At 37.5% G+C, this 10,038-nt stretch overlaps 1 protein-coding gene across 1 annotated transcript in view; it reads right to left on the minus strand.

Annotated features, from left to right (window-relative positions):
- The window catches only part of ARHGAP31 (Rho GTPase activating protein 31), a 529,752-nt gene that overhangs the window by 248,045 nt on the left and 271,669 nt on the right, over window positions 1-10,038 (minus strand). Inside the window, exon 3 of the mRNA XM_053705847.1 lies at window positions 4,225-4,369. Coding sequence (XP_053561822.1) covers window positions 4,225-4,369 — 145 coding nt within the window. The remainder of the gene's footprint in view (window positions 1-4,224; window positions 4,370-10,038) is intronic.

The following is a 10,038-nucleotide window of genomic DNA, read 5'->3' on the forward strand; positions in this document are numbered from 1 at the left end:
AGGAGTTTGGGAATCTCAGGAGGTGAGATTACCGATCAATATTTTGGAACTCCGTGCAATTTTCAGAGCTCTTCAGTTTTGGCCTCTTCTGAAGAGAGAATCGTTCATTTGTTTTCAGACGGACAATGTCACAACTGTGGCATACATCAATCATCAAGGAGGGACTCACAGTCCTCTGGCTATGAAAGAAGTATCTCGAATTTTGGTTTGGGCGGAATCCAGCTCCTGTCTAATCTCTGCGGTTCATATCCCAGGTATAGACAATTGGGAAGCGGATTATCTCAGTCGCCAAACGTTACATCCGGGCGAATGGTCTCTTCACCCAGAGGTATTTCTTCAGATTGTTCAAATGTGGGAACTTCCAGAAATAGATCTGATGGCGTCCCATCTAAACAAGAAACTTCCCAGGTATCTGTCCAGATCCCGGGATCCTCAGGCGGAGGCAGTGGATGCATCATCACTTCCTTGGAAGTATCATCCTGCCTATATCTTTCCGCCTCTAGTTCTTCTTCCAAGAGTAATCTCCAAGATTCTGAAGGAATGCTCGTTTGTTCTGCTGGTAGCTCCGGCATGGCCTCACAGGTTTTGGTATGCGGATCTTGTCCGGATGGCCTCTTGCCAACCGTGGACTCTTCCGTTAAGACCAGACCTTCTGTCACAAGGTCCTTTTTTCCATCAGGATCTGAAATCCTTAAATTTAAAGGTATGGAGATTGAACGCTTGATTCTTGGTCAAAGAGGTTTCTCTGACTCTGTGATTAATACTATGTTACAGGCTCGTAAATCTGTATCTCGAGAGATATATTATAGAGTCTGGAAGACTTATATTTCTTGGTGTCTTTCTCATCATTTTTCTTGGCATTCTTTTAGAATACCGAGAATTTTACAGTTTCTTCAGGATGGTTTAGATAAGGGTTTGTCCGCAAGTTCTTTGAAAGGACAAATCTCTGCTCTTTCTGTTCTTTTTCACAGAAAGATTGCTATTCTTCCTGATATTCATTGTTTTGTACAAGCTTTGGTTCGTATAAAACCTGTCATTAAGTCAATTTCTCCTCCTTGGAGTTTGAATTTGGTTCTGGGAGCTCTTCAAGCTCCTCCGTTTGAACCTATGCATTCATTGGACATTAAATTACTTTCTTGGAAAGTTTTGTTCCTTTTGGCCATCTCTTCTGCCAGAAGAGTTTCTGAATTATCTGCTCTTTCTTGTGAGTCTCCTTTTCTGATTTTTCATCAGGATAAGGCGGTGTTGCGAACTTCTTTTGAATTTTTACCTAAAGTTGTGAATTCCAACAACATTAGTAGAGAAATTGTGGTTCCTTCATTATGTCCTAATCCTAAGAACATTGGAATGTGAAATATTCCTATTTTCACGTAGAGTTAGTGCACTTGAGTATATGCAAAAGGGGTTGCGTGCAAGTATGGTGTTTTTCCCCACTTTTTTTGCTCCATTGGCTTGTATGGGGATTACATAAACACAAATGCAATGTTGCTTTTTACGCACGTCGGGTTAGCAAGTGAGCGAAAACTTTTTACTTTCAACTTGTAATACGAGAGCTACCCAACATGCGCAAAATGCTTACTTCTAGCGGAGTTAGTGTGCAAGCAGGAGCGATAAATACCACTCCACTCATAATCTTGCCCTTGATGTCAATATCTCATAAGAATAATTAATTTGTACTAACAGACAGCACAAATTAAAGAAACAATGAACATAGGGTTTGACAATACTCAAATTTCATCATAATAATTTTATTGTGTGGATAATTCCAGTTTTAAAATACTTTATACAATCAGTTTATGTTAGGTAAAGTCACAAGTAAAATATTCTTATGGATTGGCCCTGTGATGGTTTAACCACTGTAGCAGGAAAACGCCAGTGACTGGAGGGTTGTGCGACTGTCATGTCTAATCATTCTCTCCTGAACTTTACCTGGGTGTTTAACCTTATAGGCTAGTAGAGTCAGAAATGCAAAAATTAAATGATCTAAACAAATGATAGTATGTCGTTTTTACACTAGTAAATATGAGTTGTGATGTCATGAATGTCGTTTTTACGCTAGTAAGTATGAGTTGTGATGTCATGAATTTCGTTTTTACACTAGTAAATGTGAGCTGTGATGTCAAATGTCATTTTTACACTAGTAAATATGAGTTGTAATGTCATGAATGTCGTTTTTACATTAGTAAATCTGAGCTGTGATGTCATGAATGTCATTTTTACACTAGTAAATATGAGATGTGATGTCATGAATGTCATTTTACACTAGTAAATACGAGTTGTGATGTCATGAATGTCATTTTTACATTAGTAAATATGAGTTATGTCATGAATGTCATTTTTACACTAGTAAATATGAGTTGTGATGTCATGAATGTTGTTTTTACATTAGTAAATATGAGTTGTGATGTCATAAATGTCATTTTTACATTAGTTAATATGAAATGTGATGTCATGAATGTCATTTTTACATTAGTAAATATGAGTTGTGATGTCATATGTTCCCAATAGAGATCAGAAATTACTTACACTAAAGTGCCTCTATAAAGCATGTTCTATGTAACAACTGATGCGCTCTTGCACATAAAGAGATTTTAGAGAATGAAAGGGACATTCTACTACCAAAAATAATATTTCATATAACTTACTATTTGTTAAACCCTCACAAATTGCTTAAACAGAGTCCTGCCTGTCAGCCAACCAGAAGCGGCAGTTGCATGACCCCTGCCAATCACTAATCGGGTTCTGTTTGGGAGATGCAATACTTGATCCTTGCACACAAAAGCCTTTTGAATGCGCTCCATTTATCAAGGTGATTGACAGGCCCTGCTCTTGTGTGATTGGCTGTATGACAGCAGTAGGCGAGGCTGCACAAACATTTGCAGGAGGACAGATTATATAAATTAGTATGTACGTTTTCCATTAAAATGCTCCTTGAAGTTCATTTTAATATACCAAAGATAAATTTCTATAGAACAACAAATAAGCTGTGTCATACTGGCAGAGTTCTTTTCAAACTATTTTACCTGGAATCTTAAGGGTTTAAATGCCATAACTTTTGCTGCCGGTAACTAATCAAATACACAAAACAATAAACATACAAACCAAAGAGTTGGGTAAAGGCTGCTAGGTCAACTTTATTAACAGAACATATAAACAGTTGGCGGCAATCACCCCTAACACTATGGGCTAGATTTATTAAGCCCCTACGGCAGCAAGTTCTCTCAAGAACTTGCTCGCCGTCATTTATCAAGCAGCGGTCACCAGACCGCTGCTTCCTGAGCCTCTTTGCCACCTCTAATCTGGCGAAATTCAATCTCCTCGGTGCAATGCCGAATACCTGCGCTCGTGTGCAATGCCGAATACCTGCGGGTATTTTTGCCCCGCCACAGGCGAGCTGAGGCGTACGCGCCCCTGTACGCCTCAGCTTTAATAAATCTAGCCCTATATCTGTGTTAAGCTGGTCTGGGCCCAGGCACGAGAGGGGGAGGGGCAGAGCCTACCTACTATGCCAGAGTGTTGACAGGGCATTATCAGAGCTCTTTGAATCGAGGTGGAGGAGCTTCACCGGGCCCGCACTTGGAGATCTAATTCCCTCCACAATGGCCGTCACTCAACTCAACCTGTCAAAGCCAGGGCCAAGACCAACCACCTAACTTGAATGTAACATGCACTCCAACCACAAGGGCCCCAGGAATATCGACCCGAGCAGCATGACTTCGGGAGGGGAGTGTAACAATTACAGGCCTGCGCTTACCATCTCTAGGTAGACTAACCCTGTGACCGCCAATCTACTAAGTCACCCTAATGATGAGTGTAATGATTGCCGAATAACAGAAGGGAGTGGATGGAGGGGAACTTCTCTTTTGCTGCAGCAAACAGGAAAAGAGGCCCAAGCCAAATTAACACCCACTCTCATACCCCCAGGTAAGCCACCCCTATAAAACAGCAACATTGTTGCAAACACCATACCCCAAAAAAAAGAGCAATCACAGAAAACATTATTGAATAACATAAATGTTTACAAGAAAACTTTTTATTTGCTTGCTATGCTTAATAAAATACAGTATAATGAATGTGTATAGACTTAAGGGAGCGCTCTCGTTACATTTTAACAAGAGAAAAGCCTGATTCTCACTTAAATAAAAACAAAGATATTACTGGAAAATCCTATTTAAACAAATATTCAAGGGTAGAGTAACACGAAGGGAAGGAACATGATCTTACTGTGAATTTCTTGTAGAGCTGGTAGGTGAGTAGCGGATTTGGAAGTTCCCTGAAGTACAGTTTGCAGAGTGACCCCACACAGTGAATGTCCTGGAGGTAAATATCTCTTGTCAAATCTGGACATTGATCTGAGCCAAACTCCTGCCTGAAAAAACACAGACAGAGACATAACAGGGTGATGGCTGGTCCTCATTCCCATCTGCTTGATATAACCACAGTGCCATTATAAACAGATCTATACATTTAGATGTATTGGTTTATAATTCAAATAAAGACAGCAGACTGACGGTAACATCTATATATTACAAGGACATAAAACCCACATTTTTTCTTTTCATGATTCAGATAGAACATACAATTTTAAACAACTTTCCAATATATTTCTATTATCAAATTTTCTTTGTTTTCTTGTTATTCTTTGTTGAAAATCAGGGAGGTAAGCTCAGGAGTGTGCACGTAGCATTATGTGTCAGCAGCTTTGAAACAATGTCATACAGTAGTAAGGGCACTAGCACTATGTCCTGTCATGTAGTACTCCATGCATGTGCACGATACAACATGAGAACAAAGCACATTTGATAATAGAAGTAAACTGGAAACTTTTTTTAAATTTTATTCTGTGTCTGAATTATGAAAGAAAAAAATTGGGTTTCATGGCTCTTTTAAAATGTGGTAGTTACAATTTAAAGGCCTCTCGTGCCTCTATGCATTACAAATATGCCCCAGGAAAAAAATGTACAATTGTGTGTGTTACTGGCAGCCAAGGAGGGTAAACAAAATCACTGTATTATGTGTTACTGTCAGTAATGACGGTGATATGTGTAGCTACTAGGGTAAAATCTCTGCTTTATGCAAAAACAATGCCGTGTGTGTGTGTTACTGGCAGCCAAGGAGGGTAAACAAAATCACTGTATTATGTGTTACTGTCAGTAATGACGGTGATATGTGTAGCTACTGGGGTAAAATCTCTGCTTTATGCAAAAACAATGCCATGTGTGTGTGTTACTGCAAATCAAAGAGTCACTTGTGATTACTAGCAGCCAAAAACTGTGAAATCACTGCTTTGTGCGTTACTGGCAGCCAAAGAAACAAAATCATCAGCTGTGAAAATGATATATGGTTAAGGGTACAATAGAGTTTTAAAGAGGGGTCTAATGTGTGACCTCACCTACAACCTGTGCCCAGTCACACACAGATTACCAAGAACAACTGGCAACCCTAAATATAAAGTTTATATCATTTATGCATTGCATATCCTAGAGTAATTTGCATTCAATGTACATGAGAAATATGTATAGACCACAATGTGATGAAATTATATGGCTGCTGAATCCCTTTTATTATTCTGACAAGCCTAACAGAAAACATTTTCCTTTGATATTCTATGAAGGGATATTAAAGGCATTTTTTATACACGCATAGTTTATATCACCAATTGAAGGGACAGTCAAGGTTCTAAAAAAACTTCTCTTCACCAGATTCCTATGTACTAGCAATATACAATATATCCAGAATCAGATAATTTTTTTATGTTTAAACATTTTTTATTATTGGGTAATACACTTTTACAATAATACACAATATAGTACATTGAGCAATCTGGTTTACATCAACAATACAGTATGGTACTAAAAAGGGTCTCACATTTTCTTATTTAAATTAGTGTGCATATACAATAAAGAAAATATGCTTAATGGAGTTGGGAGAAGAGGGGAATGGGAAAGGTATACACAAATGAAAAAAAAGGGGGGGGGGGAGGGGTGAATGATCTAGGGGTAGGGGAATATCCTATACTTATGCTTTGCGTTTTTCATAATATTTTATGGCATTATATGCAATTTTTCACATTTATGTAAAAATATACCAAAGAATAGTCATTTAGTTGACTATATTGACTCTTATCATGACTGTCAGCTAGATTACGAGTTGTGCGTTAGGCTGAAAAAGCAGCGTTAACAGGTCCTAACGCTGCTTTTTCCCTACCGCTGCTATTACGAGTCTTGCAGGTTTAGGGGCACCGCACACTTCTTTGGCCTTACCGCAAACCGACTTACGTAAACTTTGTAAAGTCTTTTTTCTATGGGACTTCCCAAAAAGTGAGCGGTACACCCTCTACCTCCAAGAGTCCTAACGCATTTAAAAGTCAGGAGTTTTATGGTACAACGCTGTAGCATAAAACCCATAACTATAATAAACATATTAACCCCTAAACCGCCGCACTCCCGCCTACTACCTAGCTAAAATAAATACAAAAATACCTGTAAAATAAAACCTAACCTAAGTTACAATAACACCTAACCTAACCCTACAATTAAATAAATTAACTAAATTAAAAACAATTAAATACATTAAATTAGCTAAAGTACAAAAAAATCAAAACACTAAATTACAGAAAATAATAAACAAATTACAAGATATTTAAACTAATTACGAAGTCTTCTTACTGAATGGCGGTTCCTTTAAGTGACGTCATCCAAGATGGCGTCCCTTAGATTCCGATTGGCTGATAGAATTCTATCAGCCAATCGGAATTAAGGTAGAAAAAATCCTATTGGCTGATGCAGTCCGTAGCATCAGATTAGGGGTTAAACACGGGGCATCAAGCTCCATACAGAGTTTGATAAATATGCCCCAGAGAGTGAGTCAATTTAAAACAGTGTTTCCATTCATCATATTCTAAATTGGTTAATAACTCTTCATTCCATTTCTTCAAGTATGTGGATTTGTTCTCAGGAAACGAGCCTCTAAGCATTTTATATATCATGGAAAGATGTGCTTTTTTGAAAATAGTATTGGTGCAAATTTTTTCAAAAAGTGTGAGAGGTCTCAAAACATCCTGTTTGTATGGACTAGTATTTATTGCGTGTCTGATTTGTAAGTAGGAATACCAGCTATGAAATGGAGATCCTAGTTCTTCATTTAATAAAATCCTATCTTTAACATTACTGGAATCAGGAATTATATATATGGGAAGATTTTGAAAATTCTCAACCTTGTTTGTATGGGTGAAAGAGCTGTGTTGTAGGCAATTATGCAGTAACTGTGTCAAAGGAAATTACATAATCCCAATCTCAAGTGTGTCTTTAATGTATCTATTATTTAGTAAAGTGTCTGCTCTGGCTGATTTGGGGAGCCAAATTATATCTCTCATATGTTTGGTGTTAGATAGGAAAGCTTCAATCTGAATCCATAAGTTGGAGGGACATGCATGATTCCAGGCTATTACTCTTGTTAAGTGTGTTGCTCTATAATAATTTGTTATATTAGGGACATTAAGTCCCCCATCTTCTTTGCTAAGGCATAAGGTGTATCGAGCAATTCTGGGTTTTTTAAAGGACCAAATGAAGGAATTTATTATTTTATGTTTGGCTCTAAAGTAAGAGTGAGGTAGGGCTATTAGTAAAGTTTGGAGATATAAATATTTGGGCACATCATCATTTCAATAGTATTAATTCTTCCCATCCAGGACAATTGGCCTTGCTTGTGCCAAGTTTCCAGAAGATTTTTTATATTGGTTTGAAGAGATATGAAATTGTCTCAAAATAAGTATTGCACGTTTTTTTGGAAGTATCAGGACTAAAATTCTAGGTCCTGCAATGGTAGGTTAATTGGCATAAGTCCAGATTTTCCCATATTTATGGAGAACTTAGAGACTTGTTTGTAACTTTCTAGGATATGTATTAATGCAGACAATAATGTGGTAGGGGGACTGTAGTGTAAGGATTACATCATCCGCAAACAAGAGGCATTTTTGGGTAAGATTTCCATATTGTATGCCTTGGATATTTGGGTTTTCCCTAATTTGTATTGCTAAAATTTCAACAGTGAGAGCGAAGAGTAGAGGTGACAGTGGGCATCCTTGACGCGTGCCATTTGATATGGGAAATGATTGTGAAATATTGTTATTAACATTTATTTTTGCACTCGGGCCATTGTATAATGCTTGAATTCTGGTTATAAAAGTATTTGAAAAGTCAAATTTCAACAGAGTTTTCCACATAAAATGCCAGTCTACCCTGTTGAAAGCTTTCTCCGTGTCTGTGGAGAGAAGGGTAAGGGAAGTATTATCATCTAAAGCATTTTGCAAGGAGTGAAGAACTCTAATTGTGTTTTCTTTTGCTTACCTTCCCTTTACAAATCCTACCTGATCTTGATGTATCCCCTTTGGCAAGATTATATTTAATTGGGTTGCAAGTAATTTAGCATATATCTTCATATCTATATTTATAAGGGATATGGGTCTATAGTTCCCTACTTGGTCTCTAGGTTCTAGAGTAACTGGTAAAACTTAGCTGTGAGACCATTCGGGCCAGGGGACTTACCTGATGGTAATGCTTTTATTATGTTATTATTGTAATGTTATTGGGGAGTCTAGTAATTGTTTATCTTCCTTCGTGATAGAGGGGACATCTAGTGTTGCTAAATATGTTTCTATACTTTTACTTTTGTCTTGTGTTGTATTAGGGTTAAGATTATATAGTTTAGTATAGAAAGACACAAAGGCATCAGCTATGTCCTAATTTTTAGTGATTAGTTTGCCCGAGGTATGCGTAAGGGATCTATTAAACGCGCTATAATGTTGCTTTTTAAAGGGATCTGGCCAACGCTTTATTGCTTTCTACAAAAAAAAATCGATTTAGTAGTATGTGTACTAAGAATTTATTACGGTATCTTGCGCTAAAGTTAATTTAGAAAGTTTCTGAGTAGATGTCGGATCTAATTTATGGATATTTTCCTGGGTGTTAAGGTCTTTTGTTAAAGAAATGAATTGTGCGGATCTAAGCTTTCTCTGCTTGGCATTATGTTTTATTAATAGACCTCGTATATAGCATTTATATGCGTCCTAGTTGTTTGTAAGTGATGTATCTTGATGAGGAAATATTCTTCAGTGTATTTTATTATTTCATCTACTGTTTTCTGATTAGTGAGAATAGAGTCATTAAGTCTCCAGTTAAATGTGTTTCGCAGTCATAGCATTTTTATATAGTTTTCAACTGAAATTTCTCTTCTGCAGGTGCTCCAGTCAGCCCCACATGGCCGCAGCTTTTTTTTTTACTATAGTGAGCAGTGAATGGTTCAACCAGCCCAAAGGCATTGTCAATTGGTTTTTCTCTAGCACACTCGCAGAGCTCTCAAGCAAGCATTATAATAACACAATTTATGCTTACCTGATAAATTATTTTCTTTCCTGGCATGGAGAGTCCACGAATTCATTCTAATTACTAGTGGGAATTCAACTCCTGGCCACCAGGAGGCAAAGAACACACTAGCAAAAGCTTTAAGTATCCCTCCCACTTCCCATAACCCCCAGTCATTCAGCCAACGGAATACGGAAAGAGAAGAATATACCCAGGGTATAAAGGTGCCTTAAGTTTAGAAAAATAAAAGAATAAGCCGTGTTATTTAGATAAGGGTGGGTCGTGGACTCTCCATGCCAGGAATGAAAATAATTTATCAGGTAAGCATAAATTTTGTTTTCTTTCCAGTAGAGCTGCAACAACTAATCGTCATAATCGATAATAATCAATTGTGAAAATAGTTGTCAACGAATCTCATAAGCGATTAGTTGGTTTGCAATTAGTTGGTCTGTGCACACCAGCTGCTTCACTCCAATGAACTCCTGCACATGGTATTGTGTTTTATGGTTAGGTCCTTAGCCTAAAGGACGTCTACAGACGTCTACTTTTCACTTTTTTAGGACAGTATACATTTACAACTACCCCTGGCTTATGTGTAACCCAGATATAATAGTCATCATTTGGATTGTTTATGTTAAATCTGGTGATTTGGGACTATGCTATGCATGTTATAGTG

The sequence above is a fragment of the Bombina bombina genome, chromosome 3 (genome assembly GCF_027579735.1).
Source record: "Bombina bombina isolate aBomBom1 chromosome 3, aBomBom1.pri, whole genome shotgun sequence".
NCBI lineage: Eukaryota > Metazoa > Chordata > Amphibia > Anura > Bombinatoridae > Bombina > Bombina bombina.